This window comes from Trichomonas vaginalis, chromosome IV (assembly GCF_026262505.1).
Source record: "Trichomonas vaginalis G3 chromosome IV, whole genome shotgun sequence".
Lineage (NCBI taxonomy): Eukaryota > Parabasalia > Trichomonadida > Trichomonadidae > Trichomonas > Trichomonas vaginalis.
In genome coordinates, this window is record NC_067206.1 from 30,150,702 (window position 1) to 30,171,793 (window position 21,092).

Genomic DNA, 21,092 nt, shown 5'->3' on the forward strand with positions numbered 1-21,092 from the left:
AATTACGTTTATTGAAAAGATAACTGATGAAAATTATGAAAAGATTATGAATCATGTTTATATATGATCGCAAATTCCAACAAATCGGACTTCCTGCCAAAAATAATTACAAGCTTAGCCGCCACATCTGCTGACGCAACAGTTGAAGACGTTATTATTTCATGCACAAAGATGGAAGTTTTAGAGGATAAATGTATTACACCAGGATACGGTTTAATTGAAGAATCAGTTAAAGCAATACCACGTTTATTCAGTAAGGAAGATCCATTCATGATTCCAGCTCAACATATTGACGTTCGTTCACTAAATGGAGGTTGCATCACTCCTGAAGGTATCAGCTCAGATTTCTCATACGCTCTTCATAATGTTACAGATGTTGTGTTAACATTTCCGAAGAATGCAATGCAAAGAACAGTTTTAGAAAATCCAATGCTTCGAGGTCTTCAGGTCACTATAGATTCCAGAAACTTCCCCGATCAAGCGATGACCACAGTGGGTGATATATTCTTTACACGTATGCTTCAAGCTTCTGATTTAGATGGAGTGAATGAATGCACAGAAGAATACGAGGACTCATTAACTAGACCACTGAATGATGATAATGGCACGCCATTAGCTAGAACATGGAAAGACCAAACTTCATTCTTATGCACTATTCCAGTTCAACGTGATGGAGCGGGTATATTCTTTGATGGATTAGAAACTTTCAACTCGCAAGTTACAGTACAAGTGAAAGCTTATCCAATCATTCAGGGTGAAAATGACACTTACTGTTCAAAAGTGACAAATCCTCCTCAGGTTTGGTTTACTAGGACTACGTATTGGACATGGACACCGGATGAAGGTTTGAAATATCATCCAACAGGTACACCACCACAGTATAGAAGTTCATATGATGAAATATTGATGAATAGAAATGTTTAAAATTATAAATTTATTTTTGATTAAATGGATTTCAATTCTGAAGAATTAGCGGGAGTATATAATACATACGTAGATGATATGATTAATGAAGCATTGAGTGATAATAGAAATGCTCTATCTAAGGAAAAATTAATGAAAATTCCATATTCTGAATGTTACTTAAATTCAATCACTGCAGCAATTGGTAAACAAAATAAAGGTAAAACATTAACGATATTAAAACAAATTATCATTATTGCTAACACTTCCCCCCATTCACATGTGTTAATTTATATCAACCGTTCGGGTTCACCTTCAGATGATACATTTGAATCTTTAAAGCATTTAATCAAAATTCCAATTATTTATTTATCACAAGAAGAAGCAGAAGATTATTTAAAAAACTTTTTAATGTATAAAGAATTATATAATACAATCAAGAAGCAAGGATTAGAGGATAAAATTATTGATAAACAACGGGATGAATTATTTGAAACACTTTCTATTTCAAATTTTGATAGAGAATTTTTGCATTCACTCATTTTTCTAGATGATGCGGTGAAATCAAAACTAATAACAAATGAGAAATCATATTTTAATCAGTTATTAACTCAATGTCGACACATTCAGTGTTCATTCTTCATGGCTGTTCAATACTTCAAAGCATTAAGCACAAACATTAAATCAAACCTGTCCACCCTTTTCATTTTCAGTGGTTTTAGTCGTCAACAGTTGAACGTTATGCTTTATCAAGTGAATTTACCAATGAGCATTAATGAACTTTACACACAATATCAGCAATTAGGTGAACATGGAAAAATAATAGTTGATTTAAATAAAGGAGGTGTTAAATTTGATTAACTTTTTATAATTATTTTTTATTTTTTATTTATAATTAAACATGACAGAAATAGCAAATCTTCTACAGGTTCCATTAAAACAAGGGACAAACAAAAAGGGTGCATATAATAGAACTATGAAAGTTCCAGACGGAATGAAGGAATTAGTCCACATTGTTGCTGGTCTTCAAAAAGATGTTAAACAAATGAGAAATGTTTTAACATTACCAGAAGCTCAAGCATATGCCAAACGTCATGGTCCAAATTGGGAAGCACACGAAGCAGACATTACGGGTCCAAATGGAAAACCTAGTTAGTATACATATCTTGTGTACGGAGGCACTGCGAACCTCCTTACCCATGATATGTGAATTTGACACTTTACAAAACCGTTAACGTATATTTTACAACACAAACACAAACACCAACTTAACCTTAAATATTTATAAAGCCGCCAACCACTTCACCTCACTAACGTTTTCACAAACGACTTCACTACTGTAAAAATAAACGTTCTCATTTACAAAAGTATTGCAACTCTTCCCATTGCTGTGCTTCACACAATAGTTCATATTCTTCAGTATCGCTGCTGTCGCTCCAATCGTCAGAGTCAAAGTCACTGTCAAAATAAATGTTAGTAAGTTTTGACAAAGCTAATGAAACACGCTTACCGTTTGTATCGTATGCTTGTATAAACTTTCCATTCTTCATTCCTTCGTAAACGCTCAAACTAACTTTACCCTTTCTCCCTCGTATCTGATAGAATGTATTTTCACGAGGAACGAAGAACAAATTCTTGAACTCATGACCGTTGTAGTTTGTTATCTCAATAGTTTTCGTCATTTATATAAAAATAAAATATAAAAATAAACTTAAAATTAATGATATCACCACCCTCACACGTATGAAAACATAGCACAAAAATAAATTTAGGTGAAGTGGTGAGATCTCACCTCTTTTTTCACCTGTTTTTTCACCCACTTGAATTCATTGCTTTATAACTCTCTTCCTTGGTTTCTTTTTAGTTGCTTTCTTCACGTCTGTCTCCAGCTTAACTGTCTTTCTTCTTCGTCCGTAATGATACCAGTTACTTCCACCAGTCAATGGGTCAAATGGTCTTTCGTAAGGGTTTCCATACATTCCATAGGGACCATACGGAAGAACTACTGGTGGAGAAGAAACATTTTCTTTAGTTCCATCGACTCTATTTAAATGCATTGTTTCACCTTTCATCTGGTCATTAAAGTCTTTTGCGTGTTTTGCAAACTCATCGTCCTTTCCTAAAGCATTTTCTGACTCAGTCGCAACCAAATTGGATGCTTTATTTATGAGCCCTATTTTATTTAATCTTAACTTCTTTGCAACCCAGCCTCCAATCTTTCCTTTATTTGCATCTAATGTCTTCGAAACTCTTCCTCCACTCATTTTATTTACTGCGTCATAAGCCCCAAGTGCTTTTGCTCCAAATGCTAATGCTTTTGTTCCCATTGCGCCTAAAGCTGCCCAAGCTACCATTTACACCATATTAAAATCATCTCTCTTCAATATTATCTCATAAAAGTTCTCTTTACTGGAGAAAGTCAATGAAACATAAACATTCTCATTCATAAACTTATTTCTTATATCATCTATACGCTTCAAAATGTCTGAACAATTGCTAACATCTTCTACAACAGTTATTTCATCATGAATGACCTTTAAAAACAAGCTCATTTAATATGCTATTAAAATCATTTCAATAATGAGTCCATCCTTTCCATCTTTAGGTAGCACAACATCTTTCATTGAAGAAGGTTCGACAAGTCTTATATTAAACTTACTGACAAAGTTTGTTATACTATAATGCTTCGGCGGCGAATACATATAGTTTGAAAGACATAATATAGATTCTTCAGCAAATTCACTTATACTGGATTTTATAACAATGTTCTCACGAGACCAAATACCACCAATTGACAATCTTGTAAGCAATCCTGCTGAACCTTCAACTGTAAACGTCGATGGTAACATTCCACGAAGGTCATCTATTGACATCGTTGAGTCACTGAATTTAAATATTTTCTTAAAGCAATCGTCATTATCTAACCATGCAATAGCTTTGAAGTTTTCATTCGAATATACATCTGCTTCATTAAATGTAAAACCTGACTTCTTTGCAGAGACGACTTTAAAATCTATTGAGTTTGTTTCAAAATTATATGCTATGGTAACTTCTGAAGGTAATGGATGTCCTTCCGCAGTCAGTTGTTCTCTCACTACCGTTTGAAGCTTTGTGTTAAAAACTTTCATGTCATCTCCTGTGTCTAGGTTCACATACACAGCAATAGGAAAACTATCTTGCTTCTTTGTCTCATCATTATACTCAAAACATTAAAGTTCTTCAATAATATTGTTCTTCCTGCTGGAATACTTCTAACTTGTCTTATTTCAATAGCTTTCTCACCTCCTACATACTCTACCCAGTGTCTTGGATATTCATAAGTATACTGACTTTCTTGAATTTTGGTTGGTTTCATCATAACGTGTTCATAGTATATCTTTATACTCTTGTCAGTTAGACTCGGTGCTATGTTCTGAATATTTCTGACTTGCATTTTTAATGGAGATAAAATGAAGCATTTAATACATGACGTAGATGAAGACATGAATGAAACTACAGACAAACTTAACTCTTCTCTCATTCTTCCTTTCAGTAAGGACTATGAGTTCTGTTCAAATGGTGTGTATTTCTATTGTGGAAAGATGGGTTCAGGTAAGACATTTAACCTCATTCGTCATATACTCATAACAGAGCGTTTAGGAAAGACTCTTACTATGACCAAATCATTATATCAGCAACTTCAGACTCTATGGACTCAACAGCGAAAACATTTATGTCAAAAGTTCAAGCCTCTGTCGTTAAAGTTCCAGACAGTGAACTCATTGAATTTCTTCAACGTTACATTCGACGTAAGAGGAAATATTATGCCATCGTTGAATTTATACAGTCAGGAATGCAAAAGACTTCAGAAGAGATGGAAAGAATTATTGACAAACACCACTTACGTCAGTACTCAGGAGTTTACGATATGAAACGACTTACAAACTACATTCTATCAAAACTTTCAAAATACCCCTTCAAAAAGTATCCTTCAAACACTCTGCTCGTTTGCGACGACTTCGCCGGAAAAGGTTTAGTGTCAAAGCCTGACTCACCATTAGCTAACATCATTACTAAAGTCAGACATTACCACTTAACTGTAGCAATACTTATGCAAACATGGAGGTTTTTAGCTTTAAACATAAAACGTCTCATAACTGACTTCGTTATCTTTCAAGGTTTCTCACGTTATGATATTGAACTCATTTGGAAACAGTCAGGTATAACATTACCTTTTGAAGAAATTTGGGAAGCATATAAGTCTCTCATCTCTCCTCGTTCATACCTTGAGATTCATATCATGACTAATACCATTAAAGTCAAAAATATTCCATGGGAACGACCAACATTGTTTTAAAGTTTAACCTTCAATTGACTGATGGTAAACAAATTCCATGCATCTCTGTCGCCATTTCTGTTAATATTTTTGCTGTCATTCATATCATCCACTTCCCCATCCGTTAACTTTTGAGGATATGCGTTAGAATAGCTGTTCTTAAATGAAGGCTTTTCACCTTTTAGCGCATAAACTCTATAACTTTCTGCATACTTTATGTTTGAACCTCCTGAGCCATCATTGACATAAATTTTTATAGGCTTCCACCCTTTGTTCATGTTCCTGCTTCTTCCCTTAGCTCTTTTGTTCAGTAGTTCTACATCTTTATACACAGCACCTGTCTCAGTGAATTCAACAATATTTTCATTCGTTAGCTTTACATTCAAACCCTTGTCGAGTATATTGTTCATTTCATACATATAAAAGGTTTTTATTCTATATGAAATGAGAAGCAAATCCATCTTAGCTGGTGCCGTTAATGTTCCAATTGAACCAACATCAAATGTTGACTCACGAACGACAAACAATATTGTCATAAAGAACTATAGTTCAGAGTGTTTGAAAGAAAAAGAACCAGAACTGAAATCCGTGAATTTAAACTCAGCTTCAAACGCTAACGCTACATCAGATGTTAAGTTAGAGTATCCACCACTGGACCAAATTCTTTCAAGAGAAGCCAACGACAACCCTTACACAAATGTTCAAACAAATCCTTCAGATAACGTAGACCATTACCTTCTTCAGTTATACCAAACAATTTTACTCAAAGACGATAAGAAGCTTTTGACAAATCTTATAAGTAAGAACCAAATAATTCTAACAAAGGAGGACCTTGAAAATGTTATATCACGAATAACAGGGAAACAATGTGTCATTGACTATCTCGACCCTGAAATCGAATGCTGTGGTCAAACGCCACCATTCATGAAAATAGGTAACATCCGCATCATTGAAACACCAGGAACTACAGGAGTTGAGTTTAAGTATAAATATTCGAATGTATACAAAACTTTCAACAGAATATAAACTTTGCTTGAAATATGTTTTAGTAAATTAAAGCAATTTGTAATATCTATCCAAAACTTCTTCAACAGTATCGAACTCATCTTCATAATGCAAACCTAATCTTATTGACTTGGTGCAGTTTCACTAACACAATATAGCGCTTTGCGCTCGGCGCCTTTGACGCCTTTTTCTGTTCTCTTGACTGACATAACTAACTCATTTGTTTCATCAAACAGCAACAACCAAAGTTCATGACCTAATACATAACATTCATACTTTATATTTTTAGCTCTGAGTTCTCTTGTAAGCTGTTGCATTTAATATTTTCTAAAAAGTCTACTTCAACAGTCATTCGCACTGGTGCCTTCAGTTCTACAGGCTCTCCTTGAAAGTCAACTAGTCTGAATTGCATGTCTTTCAAATTATGAGGACTAATGCGAACCCATTTACCTAAATGAGTTGCTATGACAGGAACGTTTGGAATGAACATTGAATTTACTTCATAACAGAAAGACTTATATTCTACTGAACCTTTACTATTAACTCCTGAAATACCTGTGACATTAGCTATTTTTGACTCAATGTATAAACAATTGCCATAACATACGTATGGAACAGATTTCATCTCAATCGTTTTGTCAAAACTTTTCAAAGGAAATGTCATATGGTATGCTCCCAGAAGCAATTGAACTCTATGACTCATTCGTGTTATCTTAAACTCCTTCGCATAACTGAACTTCAAAACTCCTGCAATAAGTTTAACATTCATTAAGTTTTCTTCGTTCTCCTTGTTTATTGTAGTATTTATGAGCGCATTTAACACTCCAGCTAATGTTTCCATCTTATATTCTACATTATTGTGAAATCTTATTTCATGCTTCTTTCCATCTATTTCAAACTCCATGAAATCTGTTTCATCTGTTATGACAAAAGTTGCGATAGTATTGAAGTCAACAACTCTGAAAGCAAGCGCTTCATTCTGAAGACCTAAGTTTGTTTGTAGCTTTACTGTTCCGTATTCGTTTGGGTCTGTACTTTGCAAATAGAACAACATTTTATTCTCATTAAAATATGACTATTGCTGCATATGCGTATGAAACAAATGAAGCAAGAAGAGCACATGAACTAGTAAACGAAAACTCAACTTTAACCATTGAAGGCAATGATTTAGTCATTGACGATGGAAAAACTAAAAAAGTCATTGATTTCGATACTTTTAACACTTATGACCCATTCATTACAATAAGCAAAGTTCCTATCATAAATGATGGAACGGTGCAATATATAAATTCTACAGTAGATGCCTCATTAGTGAAAGTACTGAATGTTCTCATTGAATTGTTAAAGAGCTTTCGATTTGACGACAACATTAAATGCCTAAAGAATTTAGTCATGAATGAGAAACAAATTCTCGGCGTTGCTGGTAGCAGTAATGATGTACACCTTATGACATTAGAATATTATAACGAACATAAAGATGAACTGAAAGGAGAGAAGGGTGACACCGGACCACAAGGAATACAAGGACCTCAAGGAATACAAGGACCTCAAGGAATACAAGGACCTCAAGGCGAAAACGGTTTGGATGGAAAGGATGGAAAGGATGGAAAAACTGCTAAATCATGGATATGGGACCTTATAAATACTGGTTTAACAGCTGCTTCATATGGAGTTCTTCAATACCAAATCGGAAAGATATGGGCAGTACTTGGTGAAGAAGCTTTAATGACGTTAAAAATGCTTTGAACTTCATTTCAAATGGTTCGGATACTATTAAAACTTTATCTGGTTGGATGCAAGAAACAAGGAGTCAAATAGATACTGTAAGACGTATAGCAAACAATGCACGTACGGGATTGGATACTTTACGAAAAGCACAAAATACACTAAAGGAAGCAAATGATATTCTTGGCTCAGTATCAGACATGCATGAAGATTGGCTTAAAGGTATTGACAAATCTTTAAAAAATCACAGTCAGTCTATTGCTGACTACAAGAAAAGTATAGATTTTTTACATAGTGCTATGGACGTACATGATGGAAGCATAAGGAACTTACTTAATGCTAACAATAACTTACCAGGAACTATTAAAGCATTTATAAAGTCCTTTGTAAAACCCGGTGCTCTAACATTTAGGTCTTTGAGAGCAAGAGCATTGAAGTCAAGAGATGCAGAAACTCCAACAGAACCTACAGAAGGAACTGAAACAACAGAAACTCCAGAAGAACCACCAAAACCAACAGCTAATGAAATATTGTTCGAATATTTTCCAAGGTACTCTGTTCTCATTGCATACATTCAAGAAATACTTAAGAAAGCAGACTTGACTTTAGGAGATGATGAAAGTTCTGTATATCTTTCGTTCCAGTTTCAAATAGCAGAACTTTTGAGACAGATATGCTTAATGTATGACAACATCTCTGATTTCACAAGATATGATGACGACCATGACCCCGAACATGGTGAAGAAGAAGTTTTACAAACATCCATTAAGACAGGAAAGGTTTTAACTCAAAGTCTCATTATTGACACCAAAGATGGCGAAGTGGACGTTCTTCAAGAGCTGAAGAAAAATACTTCTTCGGGAGGTGGTGGTAGGCATGAACTTGAAATAAATGAGATAGAAGAGAAATTAGCCGAAAAAGCAGATAAAGAACATAAACACAATATCTCCGATATAAATGAACTTCAAGCTACATTAAATAGTAAAGCGGACAAAAATGAACTTGACGCAACGAACAAAGTTTTGAAATCTCATAAACACAATATCTCCGATATAAATGAACTTCAAACTTCTTTAGACAATAAAGCAGACAAAAACCATGTTCATTATATAAGTTCTGATGAACAGATTATAACGGACTATCATGGATATTTAACACAGGGTGAAAAAGTGAATACGAAAAATGTTAATGAAAGAAGATATAAATTCATTCGTGCTAAAGGTTATGACATACACTGTACTGTACAGTATGACACAGGTATAGCACCACAATCATTTGGTTATAACGCTGAAATTTATGCTTCATACTTCTTTGTTAACGGTGTATTAGTTGAACCAAGATTTACTTTGAGAGTTAAGTCAAAAATAACTTTTGAAGATGCTATTAAAAGTAAAGCTGACAAAACAGAACTTGACGCAACGAACAAAGTTTTGAAATCTCATAAACACAATATCTCCGATATAAATGAACTTCAAACTTCTTTAGACAGTAAAGCCGACAAAAATCATACACATAAATCCTTCACTACTGTTAGAGCAGACGACATAATATTGAACTTGATTGGTTCAAGTGCACCTTAGAGAATCCAGTACAAGCGTAAAAGATACTCTTAACAATTTAGATAAGAGTTGCAGGAATATCGAAGGTCATGCCAGAAACTTTGAAGCATATGAACTACCAGCAATGTTAGATAAGAAAGCCGACAAAACTTATGTGGATACAGAACTAACAAAGAAATTTTCGAAACCAGATACAATGACATTTACAACAGAAATTATAAATGGTGAACCAGCAACTCCATTTGAATTTGTTAGAGGTCTTCAACCAGATACTTTTGAATTTTTCTTGGATAATTCTATTGAACTAACATTACATTATAAAAGTGGAACAAATGCAACATTTCATCCGGGAGATACATTCCAAATGGTATTTAATGACATAAGTTCTTTAGAATATGTTTATAGAGTTATGAGCATATATGATTTAATATATCCTATAGGAGCTGTTTATACGTCTATGAATCCAATAAATCCAAACACTTTATTTGGTGGTAGATGGTATGAAATAGTTGACAGTTTTCCATTCTACACTAATACGCAGTCAATGAAGATGGGAGGTTCAAAGAAAATAGGTATTGAAAACCTTCCTTCACATATGCATAGGTTCAGTGGAAGAACATCTGTGGAAGGAAACCATTCACATTCAATAACAAAAAGAGGTTATATAAATCTTGCAGCGGGTTCGAATAGACAGGGAATGAATAGATATGATATCTCAGATGACCCCAAAGATGTTAGCACAGGTATTTTCTGTGGAACTGCAGGAAATCATACACATGTTGTAGCTGGTATTACAGACCCAGCAGGTAATGGAAAAGATTATATGCCTCCTTATATAACAATGCACGCTTGGATACGAGTTGGTTAAAATCTTTAACTTTACATAAATGAGCTTGAAAGAAGTATTCGAACAACATCCATGGAGGTCTTTAAGAAATTCAATGAAGCTGCAAAGAGTTCGGGATTTACTAACAGAGCTGAAGTGAAAAGGTTCTTTGACAAAAATGTTGTACATCAAACAAAAATAAATCCTTACGACTACTTTTTACCAATTTACTCCAACACTCCTGACGCATACCAATTTGACACTCTCATTCAAAGCAGAAAAGGAGGACATAAACCATTCCTCATCTTCATTAATGTTAACACTCGCAAAGCTTTTGCGTATATAATGAGAAATAAAGGAACTCATGAAGTGTTAAGAGTTTTACAAAAGTTTGTAGCAGAACATAGCCCAAGTATTTTAACATCAGACCAAGACGGTGCATACCTCAGCAACGAAATCACAGAATTTCTCATTAAGCATAACATAACTCACTACACTACTGAAGACCATAACCATAACATACTCGGTATCATTAACCGCTTCATAAGGACTCTCAGAGATTTAAATCAAGAGCGAGACTTTACCGAAGAAACAATGAAACATTTCATCGAAGTTTACAATTCCTCAACACATTCTACAACAGGACATACACCAAATTCAATGACACAACAACAAGAAGAAAAGTATATACAAAAGAAACGAAGTCAAACACAAAATATCAGAAATTCAACACAATTTACTCTCATTCCTGGTACAAAAGTTCGTGTAGTTCTTGACGACAAACCGTTGACAAAGAAACGTTTAAGGTTAAGTCGAAATTATTATATCGTAGACTCTACGCAAGGTAATGGATATCTTATAAAAGCTGCTGACGACTCCATAGCATTTTACCCTCGTCATAAATTAGTCGAAAGTAGTAATGGCAAACTTGCTGAAACCATTGACGAAGCAAAGCGAGGAGTGGTTATTGAAATACTTGACTACAACATAAACGATGACACTTATAAAGTAAGATATGAAGGAGGCGTTGAAGATGTTATACCATCTAAGAACTTGAGAGAATCTAAACCAACTCATCTGGGACCATTAGAGCGGGAGTACTGGAAAGATAAAAACATGCCAGAAAGAATAAGAAAATTCTTCTAAACTTTTTCGTTGGATGTAAATCAGACAAAAATATAATTTAGGTGAAGAGGTGAGATTTCACCTGTTTTCTCACCTGTTTTTTCACCTCTTGAATTTGTCATAACTTCTTCGTAAATGCCTTGTCAAGATTTCTTCGTAAATGCTTTGTCATAACTTCTTCGTAAATGCTTTGTCATAACTTCTTCGTAAATGCCTTGTCAAGATTTCATCGTAAATGCTTTGTCATAACTTCTTCGTAAATGAGTGTAAATGACCTAAAATATAATTTAGGTGAAGAGGTGAGATTTCACCTGTTTTCTCACCTGTTTTTTCACCTCTTGAATTTTCGTGAATTTCCTTAAGATAGAAAAAATAAAGTTAGTTTTATTTTTATTTATTTTTTATTTTGTATGTAAGAACAGAAATGTCAGTCGAAGCAAAAACATTCACGAACAAATCTAATGGTGAAACATTCACAAAAGGCACTTATAATGGTATTGAAGTCTTACGTAGAGACAAGGATGGTTACATTAATGCAACAAAGATGGCGAGAGAAGCAGGAAAGTTAAACCATTTAAACAGATTTCTCAATAGTGCTAAAATGCAGGAAATTCTTGAGTTTTGGTTGAAAGAATACGGTCGAGCCAAAAGTGGCTCAACCTCAAAACAAGCATTTTATGAGCTTACTAAGGCGTTATGAATGAATTCAAAGGTATTTACATACATGCTGACCTCGTTCATTTTGTTGCTGAATGGTGCTCTGTAAAGTATGCATTTTATGTCAAAGATATTATGGACTCCATAGACAAGAAAGTTCATGAGAAGTTAGATGAAGAAGAACTCGAAGATACAGTGGAGAATGCTAAACCTTTGTTCGAAGAAGAAGTTGGAAAAATGTGTGAAAAACAATTAGAACATGAACGTGAGATATATTATGGTTATAGAGATTCTCATACGAACTAGACAATGGGAACAAGAAGATTTAAAGAGAGAATTTAGAGAATATGAACTCGCTAAGATAGCATTTGAAGCTGCAGAAAAGAAGTTAAAAGTTTGGGGTCGTTTTGTACAAAAATATTGTGAGTAAATGAACCATTTATTTTTATTGAATTCACCAAAAAATATATTATAGGTGAAGAGGTGAGATCTCACCTGTTTTCTCACCTGTTTTTTCACCTCTTGAATTTTCGTGAATTTCCTTAAGATAGAAAAAATAAAGTTAGTTTTATTTTTATTTATTTTTTATTTTGTATAAAAGATATGATTTCAACAATCGGCACAACAACAATTCAAGCCGCGAACGGCGGGACTCTGTCCACAACAACTTCACCAAACTCGTTAGTCATGAATCCCACATCTATGTTAGTAGAGATGAAAAGCTTCATTCCTTCTTCATTTACTTTCGAAACAAAAATCCAGAAGATAAAGCAAGAACTTTTAACAAATAATTTAGACTGTAGTGCGAAAGATGAAACAAATGAACAGTATCTTTATGAAATGCAGGACATTATTGACCATTTACCTAAACTACCTGAAATTCAGCATCAAAAACTAACTATTCCTGAATTCGACGAAATTGAAGTCAAAGCAACTGACTCAGTAGAAATAAAGAAGTTCATACGTAAAGTAAATTATGAATTCCTTGGTTTTCATTGCAACCATAAAGTTATGGACAAAGATTGCGATATGGTATATAAGAATGTTTCTGACATATATAAATCTGAAGAATTTAAGACCTACGACAACTTTGTTTCGTTAGTTGCTGAATGTGTTTGGGAAATAAGAGATAAAGATAGAAGAGGCAAAGTATGGAACGAACAACTAAGACCCGCTATGTTTGAGATGAAGAGAGCAATTGACGCTTTAGTTGTTCTAGCAGGTAAGGTTTCAATGTATAATGCAAAAATGAACCCGCAATGTTCAAAATGTAAAGCAGGAATAAGGAAATATAACTACTCCGTCAAAGAGATAGAAAGAATGCGAAACGACTATGCAGACTTAAAGAAAGAAGCAGAAAAGCCAGCAGAAGATAAAATGAACATGTTAGAATTTCTGAACAAAAACTATCCAACAGCAGAAGATTTCCTTCTATCTGACGTCAAGAAGAAGTATAAAGAAACCTTCGGTATTGTTAAAACTTTTGACATACTGACAGAAGAAATAGAAGCTACGAAATTGTTTAGGATTTCAAATATACATCGTACAATTCATGTAAAACGCTTGTGAAAAACTGGGGTGAAAAAAGAGGTGAAAAAAGAGGTGAGATCTCACCTCTTCACCTAAATTATATTTTAGGTCAAAGCTTCCACGAGAGAAAAGATTCCTCATTCGCTAAGGATTCCAAAAATGAAAAAATCGTTGATTTCGGCTGAGAAAAAACGGCAAAAACCCTTCTTCCACGGGAACAAAGAAATAAAGAAGAAATAAAGTAAATTTTTTATTTATTCCCGTGGAAGATAGAGCACTTTTATGACACTTTTTATTCACGACAAACAAGACAAATAAAGAAAATAAGAAAATACGGCGCTGTCGCGGTTCGAACCACAGACCCTGACCCCTCCATAACACCACCTTAGACCACTGTGCTACGTAGCCTGTCGACATAAGATTTTATAAATTGCATATTTGACGTAAATTTATTTCCATCTGGCTTCCCACTGCATAAGATATTCATACGTGTTTGTAAGACATTCATTAAACTTCTTTTCTATTGCATCTAATCTTGCGTTATTTTTTTCAATAACTTGTCTGTATTCTTCATCATCTCCAGCAGTGTTTGGGTCTTCACGTTTAAAATATTCATTGTTAACCAATTTTTTATCTACAAATTTTATTAGTGTTTGATTCACTTCGTTATGATAACGGTCATATTCTTTCAATACGTAAGTGAAGACAAAATGCGTCGTACCTTCAATCTTAAAGCTTAAAGAACTTTCAACACAGTTTTGAGGGTCTGTCAGTGCGTCAATGAGATAGTATTCGAAGTCAGTCAATAATCTTTTTAAAGTCATTTCATACAGGATAAAATTTAATGTTGTGAAGAAATAGTGTTTAACACAGAAAAATAAAGTTAGTTTTATTTTTATTTATTTTTTTTATCCGGAATGTAAAGACAGATATGTCAACATTAGAGAACACAACAACTGCTATCGTTCATGAAGCCATAAATGAAGAATACGAATACATACAGTATAACAAACAATTGAGACTCATTCGTTCAGTCAAAGATGATATGTATCAAATGCAAAGTATAATGAACGCTCTTCGTTCTACAAAGCAAGCATATCATTGGTTTGAAAACCAACAGGCAAAAGAACTTTTAGAAGAATTTCCTCATATGATTGCTTCCCTCGGAAAACCGAGGGAAGAGATTCCGTACGAAAATCGCAAGAATTTGGCACCTGGTTTGAAAGGTTATTATGTTCATAGACTTTTAGTAAATGCTGTAGCAATGTGGGCTTCACCTCGTTATGCTTGTTATATTTTCATGATGTTAGATGAACTATATAAAGCAGAACGTGGAGAGATGGAAAAGAAACTTCAAGCAAAAGATGAAGTCATTGAATCCAAAGACAAAAGCATACAGAAAAGAATACCACGTTCAGTACCAAAAGGAAAGGAAAAGAGTTATAAGTATATGATATATACTGAAGAGTTGGAGAAAGAAGAAGATAAAGATATGGTTATGTTGCATTTAGTCAGAAGAAACAACAAGAGCTTTTATGACCTTGCTAAGATTTACAAATCTGACAGAAACTGGTTCTATCGTGAAAACTTACCGATTTCAATGACACCGAATGAGCAAATAAAAGAAATTGTCAAAAATACTCTTCCTCAAACACACTATGACATCAAAGGTTGCACAATACTTACCTTCAAAGAAGACTTACCATTACTGAAGGAAAAAATAACAGAATATTTCGATAACTTCAAAGAGGAAGAATGAAGTCACGACAACATTAACGAAGAAGTCACGACAACATTAACGAAGAGAGAATGAGGTGAAAAAACAGGTGAAATCTCACCTCTTCACCAAAAATATATTTTTGGTTAAATAGCTTCAGGGTCAATTTCTTCAACCATTTCACTTCCTTCGTCAATGTCAATAGAAGCTTCTTCAACCTTTGGTAAGAACTTTTGTATAACATCTTTGTTCGTTATTGTCTTCAGAGATGAAGGATAATATTTCACATTTATTTCACCCTTCTTATATTCTTTCTGTTCGGAAAGATTTAAAGCAATACTGAAGAAGTCAACGTTAGAGTTCTTTATGACAGTATAGTGTATCTTTGACATTCACGAAGAAACCCTTTTGTTTCAAAACTACTGCTAACTCTTGTGAAGTATAACGTTTGCGGTCAATGACGATAGCTAATGGTCTGACATACTGACCAAACTTAGATTCTTTCACAAACTTCTTGTTAAAGATAACATTAACGTTTGCAGAACCATTGAACTCATTCTTGATGGCAGTAGCGAGAGCATTGTATGAAAAGAACTTGCAATCTTGCATGTGTTTCATTAAAATAAAAATATTAAATTATTTTGAAAAATAACTTAAAAAAATGTAATCTAATTTTTCAAAAAATATTTTTTATCCGATAGAAAAGATGACAGAAAAATTAACTTTTTACATAGCGCCAGACCCTTCTTGCCCACATCTTTTTAAGCCACAATATATAGTCATAGAACTAAATAGAGAAAGCGAAATTCTACAAATAGAAGAAAGCGAAATTCTACAAACAGAAGAAACATATAGAGACCTAGATAACGAAACTGGATATGCACTATTCTGGTTAGATTGTCCTTATGAAATGTATGAAAAAAAGGCTTTATATGAAGAATATAGAAAATATTGTCATGAAAACAATATAAGACCAAGCTCTAGAGAAAAATTCTATGCTGGTATAAAACATCTTTTCGAAGTTCGGAATGGCAAATATAGAAAGAAATAATTTTTCTAAGTTTATTTTTTCAAAAAATATTTTTTTATTTCCTACTAAAGATGTATCGGAAGTTGTCTAAGTTAGAACACTCGGAAATAAAACAACTTCTTACAGAAGCTAATATAGATGTTGCAAAGCATTACGCAACAAACAAAAAAGCACTCGCTGACATCCTCAATGACTATAATGGTGCAATAAGTTATGATAGAATTCATGAGTTCATAAAGCCGCAACGCGGCGAGGACGAAGTCCATGCAAGAGCATTTCCTTTAAATGACATTGCTATTGACTTATATCATAGACGTTCAGTACCTCATGAAGTAAGAAGAGAAATGTTTGACATAACAAATGCAAACGTTGGTGAAACAAGAAGAGCTGTACCACATGAAGTAAGAAGAGAAATGTTTGACATAACAAATGCAAACGTTGGTGAAACACGAAAGAGAGATGACACACTGAAACAACAGAGAAGAGAGATGTTTAAAAGTGCTATAGAACAAGTTCGCAAAGCTAACGATGTCATTCGTTCCATTGACGACAAACCAAAAGAAGGTGAGAGATGGTTAAAGAAAGATGAAGAGAATAGGAAGAGAAATGTGAAGTCAGGCAATAGACTCATTGACTTTAACATCGAAGCTTTAGATGAACCAAACAGAGACTACTTACACAAACATTTCGGTAAGGTTTTCATGAGACTCTTAGAGAAAATTAAAATAAACTCCCAACAGAGATGGATGGTATGTTATAAACTTGGTGGAAAGTATGAATGTTCTACGTTAAACCTCAATAATATTGGAACATTACTACATCAGCTCTTGAAGGAGAACTTTATATCAGAGATAGAAGCAAATGCTGCAGGTATTGTTGAAATGCACTATGACTTCTTCTTGACAAACATAAAGAATCTTACCGAAATAAAGATGTATGATTTAACAGAATATGAAGGCTTAACGATGTCAGATGTAAAGAAAGGCAAACCAAAAAAGAGACCATATAGAGATGAAAGCACACTGACAAATGACCAGAAAGCCATTTTGGAAGCTCTTAAGCAAACAGGAAACCCAGCACTTATAGAAAGCTTTTGGAAAGATAATGGTGAAAAGAAGTTTTATAAGAAGAGAAGCGGTCAGTTCTGGAAGTATCTTTGCACATTACCTATAAATCTTGAACGCTACCAAATCTTCAATGAACTGAACAAAAGAACTGCAACACTTATGACAGAGGACAATTGTTTCGTTTATGCTTGCATTCAGGCTGGAGTAAATGAAGAAACTATTGACCACATGAGAGAAGTCATTCGTGTTAGAGACTTTCCTCAAAGTAAAGTACAAGAAATTTCTGACGCAACAGGTATATCATTTAATGTTACCATTGGTTATTTCAATGACTCAAGACATAATGAAATAAAGAGATATATACCAAAAGAATGCGAAACTGTTAGAACTATTGACTTACTTCTTGTTGAAGACCACTACATGCTAAATGAAAGATTACCAATGACAACATACTTCATTCGAAACTATAAAGAAATTCTCAAAGCTTGTGGTGGAATGAACATTGAGAAACAGATGAAGATTTATACAAAGAGAGAAGATAAATATGTAGTTCGTTATGATAGAACAACACCGTTATGGGATGTTATGAAAACATTGTGGGAGTGCAAATATTTCGAACCTATTTCTTATGGAGAACTTTTCACATATACTACTGACTTATATAAACAGAACCTTGCACCATTTAAAGATTTGACATATGCTCCAAAGTATTGTGTACAACTGAAGAAGAAAGCAGAGTCAAAAGAAGTAAATAAAGCTAAATGTAAATTCATACCTGAGCACGTTTTCTTTGCTGACTTTGAGTGTAGTACGGATGGCTTTCATAAAGCTTTTAACATCTGTTATGACAGTGAAGATGGTTCAGTTAGTGAAAGCATTTGGGGTCAAAACTGTGCAACAGAATTTTTGGAAAGACTTCCTGACAAGAGTTTAATATATTTCACAACCTCAGTTATGACATAAACTTCATCTTAAGACACATGACAGAAGTGAAAGGAACTCCCATCATTAAAGGTTCACGAACAATGCAAATAACTGGCTTATATAAAGGACGGGCAATTATTATAAAAGACTCTTACAGTGTTATAAATAAGAAGCTTAAACTATTTCCTGCTATGTTTAACTTACAAACAGGACCGAAAGAAGTATTTCCATATAACTACTACAGCAGTGTTTTGTTAGCAAATGACAACAGAACTGGTGTCATTTCTGAAGCATGTAAGTTTATCCATGATGCAGATACATTTATGAAGAACATAGATTCCATCAAAGGTTGCAGAATAGATGAAAACCACTTCGACTTAGAAAAATATAGCACGTTTTACTGCAAACAAGATGTAAGAATTTTAAGAGAAGGTTTTGTAAAGTTCCGCAATGACTTATTGAAAGAGTTTGATTTAAACGTTTATGACTACGTTAGTATTTGTTCTATTGCTAACAAATTGTTTGAGAACAGAGTATACTTCCCGAATGGAAATCTTTATGACCTCTCAAATAAACCAAGAGAATTTATTTCGAGATGCATTCAAGGTGGAAGATGTATGTTGTCAGATAACATGAAACAAAAGAGCAAAAAGAAACTCATTGCTGACTTCGACACTGTTTCATTATATCCTTCAGCTATAGCAAGATTTATACTTTAGAAGGAATTCCAAAAGTATTGAAGGATGAGATGCTAAGCACAGAGTATCTCATGAGACATTTATTCGATGATGACCAAAAGGAACCCATTGGTGAAAAGTTTATGTCTGGCTTCTTTGTTCTCATTAAGATAACAGAGATTGGTATACCCAGACACTTTCATTTAATAGTTTGCGACCCTGAACTAAATCCAGAACTTAACGTTCCAAGAAGTTCAAACACTTGCTGTCTCATGTATGTTGACCATATAACATTACAAGACCTCATAAAATATCAAGGTGTCAAATGTGAAGTGTTGCAAGGATACTATTACGATGGAAACAGAGATATGAGAATAAGAGATGAAGTAAAGAAGTTGTTTGAGTTAAGGTTAAAGTATAAGAAAGAAGGAAACCCCTTACAAGAAATTATAAAACTCATTCTGAACAGCATTTATGGCAAAACTATTCTATCTCCTATTGAGTCAAAAATAACCATAGTAAATGACAAAGATGCTATAAGATATGCTATAAGAAATTACAACCATATAGTGAAGTTCGAAGGTTTGGATGGTTCAGATAAAACTATTTTCAAGCTAACGAAAAGCATTTGCAGACACTTTAACTTCTGTCCACTTGGTGTTAATATTCTGTCTATGTCAAAACGTATTATGAATGAAGTATTCTGTACTGCAGAGGACATGGGACTTCAAATCTTTTACCAGGATACCGACAGTATGCACTTATATAATGAAGACATCCCAAAGCTTGCAGCAGAGTTTAAGAAGAGATATGGTCGCGAACTTATAGGAAAGAACCTTGGTCAATTTCATAGCGACTTTGCAGAAATAACACCTGGAAAACAAAGTTTAGCTTATAAAAGTATTTTCTGTGGAAAGAAGACCTACATAGACTTACTCACGAATGATTTAAATGAAGTTGCATTTCACTGCAGAATGAAAGGCGTGAAGCAAGATGTTATTGCTTTAACCGCTAATGAAATGTTTCCTGAAGCTATACAATGCTATTACAATGAAGATAAGAACATTCACATACCTGTTGGAACATATGACAAAGACTCTGAGTTCAGTTTAATGAAACTTTACAAAGCACTTCATGATGGTCAAGAGATTGCATTCGACTTATGTAAGTCATGTCAACCTTGCTTTGCTGAAAAGTTCAACTTTTCAATAACGACTAAAACAAGCTTTATTCGTAAGTTGAAGTTCTGAGGTCATTTATTTTTGTCAGCAATGAGGTCATTATCAGAATGAGGTCATTCGTGATAAAAATAAAGCTAGCGTAGATTTTACAATACTGCGATGGTAGAGTTTAAGAGTTGTGCTTCAATGTAGAGACAGTCCTTATGGTCTGGAGGCAAGAACACTGGACATTTATGGTCATGAGTGGAGAACATGTCTATCCAAAACTCACGATTGAAGCCAGTTAATTTATAGTATTTAGGGTTAGGAAGTGGTGAAGTTCTTGTATGACCAATGAACTCATTTTCAACTCCTTTCTTATTTGAATAAATATAGCTTGCTTTCTATCCCAAATGCCAGGTGTTACAATCTTTGAAAATTCATTTTTCCTCGGAAGCATTGCATCATAATTGAAAACATTCTTAAAATCATCACTTGGTTCGGAGATTTGAAATCTTATACGTAATGGATTTTTTTTCTTTTAGCGACTTCATTGAATGGTGAGAATACAATGAATTGACAGTCATGAGTTCCATCTTCATTTTCATTAAATTCATAATGAAAGTCTATAAGTTGTGGCTGACTACCTTCTTCTTTCAGTTGTGCAAGAAACTCACGTAAAGGCTGTAAAGTTTGTACTTCAATGTTGAACTTTTTCTCGAACATCTCATTAAATGAAATCATACATTGCAACAATGTTGTATCGTCTTTAAAGTATTTGTATATGTGAATGTTTTGGGCGCTTAAAGACTGTTCGTCATTTTCTATCTCGACTTGAAGTATAAAGTCAACCTTTCTGAAAGCACGTGTTA

The 21,092-nt window shown here is 33.9% G+C and overlaps 9 protein-coding genes and 4 pseudogenes across 13 annotated transcripts, besides 3 other annotated features; 10 read left to right on the forward strand and 3 right to left on the reverse strand.

The window, feature by feature from the left end:
- The first annotated feature begins 348 nt into the window (after positions 1-348).
- Positions 349-1,707: a mobile genetic element.
- A 341-nt stretch (positions 1,708-2,048) lies between these two features.
- Positions 2,049-2,258: a terminal%2Cinverted (terminal inverted repeat of Maverick-1A transposon ID:TVAGG3_0194380).
- Positions 2,049-21,092: part of a mobile genetic element that runs on past the window's edge.
- Positions 2,259-2,585, reverse strand: TVAGG3_0194390 (uncharacterized protein; the record flags this gene model as incomplete). Its single annotated transcript, XM_051226088.1, has 1 exon — positions 2,259-2,585. The coding sequence occupies one exon, from the start codon at positions 2,583-2,585 to the stop codon at positions 2,259-2,261; it is 327 nt and encodes a 108-aa protein (XP_051111074.1).
- TVAGG3_0194400 lies at positions 2,730-3,112 on the reverse strand (annotated as a pseudogene). Its single transcript has one exon. A coding segment is annotated over exon 1 (383 nt).
- TVAGG3_0194410 (uncharacterized protein) lies at positions 3,456-3,785 on the reverse strand (the record flags this gene model as incomplete). Its single annotated transcript, XM_051226089.1, has 1 exon — positions 3,456-3,785. A coding segment is annotated over one exon (330 nt), but the record flags the coding sequence as incomplete, so codon positions are not given.
- On the forward strand, positions 7,295-7,919 carry TVAGG3_0194420 (organellar and viral DNA polymerase type B; the record flags this gene model as incomplete). The annotated part of the gene is made up of 1 exon (XM_051226090.1): positions 7,295-7,919. A coding segment is annotated over one exon (625 nt), but the record flags the coding sequence as incomplete, so codon positions are not given.
- On the forward strand, positions 8,017-8,818 carry TVAGG3_0194430 (organellar and viral DNA polymerase type B; the record flags this gene model as incomplete). The annotated part of the gene is made up of 1 exon (XM_051226091.1): positions 8,017-8,818. A coding segment is annotated over one exon (802 nt), but the record flags the coding sequence as incomplete, so codon positions are not given.
- TVAGG3_0194440 (integrase core domain containing protein family) lies at positions 10,928-11,479 on the forward strand (the record flags this gene model as incomplete). The annotated part of the gene is made up of 1 exon (XM_051226092.1): positions 10,928-11,479. The coding sequence occupies one exon, from the start codon at positions 10,928-10,930 to the stop codon at positions 11,477-11,479; it is 552 nt and encodes a 183-aa protein (XP_051111078.1).
- TVAGG3_0194450 lies at positions 11,883-12,371 on the forward strand (annotated as a pseudogene). The gene has a single exon. A coding segment is annotated over exon 1 (489 nt).
- On the forward strand, positions 12,719-13,684 carry TVAGG3_0194460 (organellar and viral DNA polymerase type B; the record flags this gene model as incomplete). Its single annotated transcript, XM_051226093.1, has 1 exon — positions 12,719-13,684. The coding sequence occupies one exon, from the start codon at positions 12,719-12,721 to the stop codon at positions 13,682-13,684; it is 966 nt and encodes a 321-aa protein (XP_051111079.1).
- On the forward strand, positions 14,577-14,868 carry TVAGG3_0194470 (KilA, N-terminal/APSES-type HTH, DNA-binding family; the record flags this gene model as incomplete). Its single annotated transcript, XM_051226094.1, has 1 exon — positions 14,577-14,868. A coding segment is annotated over one exon (292 nt), but the record flags the coding sequence as incomplete, so codon positions are not given.
- Positions 15,096-15,404, forward strand: TVAGG3_0194480 (uncharacterized protein; the record flags this gene model as incomplete). Its single annotated transcript, XM_051226095.1, has 1 exon — positions 15,096-15,404. The coding sequence occupies one exon, from the start codon at positions 15,096-15,098 to the stop codon at positions 15,402-15,404; it is 309 nt and encodes a 102-aa protein (XP_051111081.1).
- On the forward strand, positions 16,737-17,598 carry TVAGG3_0194490 (organellar and viral DNA polymerase type B; the record flags this gene model as incomplete). Its single annotated transcript, XM_051226096.1, has 1 exon — positions 16,737-17,598. A coding segment is annotated over one exon (862 nt), but the record flags the coding sequence as incomplete, so codon positions are not given.
- Positions 17,619-18,448, forward strand: TVAGG3_0194500 (annotated as a pseudogene). Its single transcript has one exon. A coding segment is annotated over exon 1 (830 nt).
- Positions 18,942-20,010, forward strand: TVAGG3_0194510 (annotated as a pseudogene). The gene has a single exon. A coding segment is annotated over exon 1 (1,069 nt).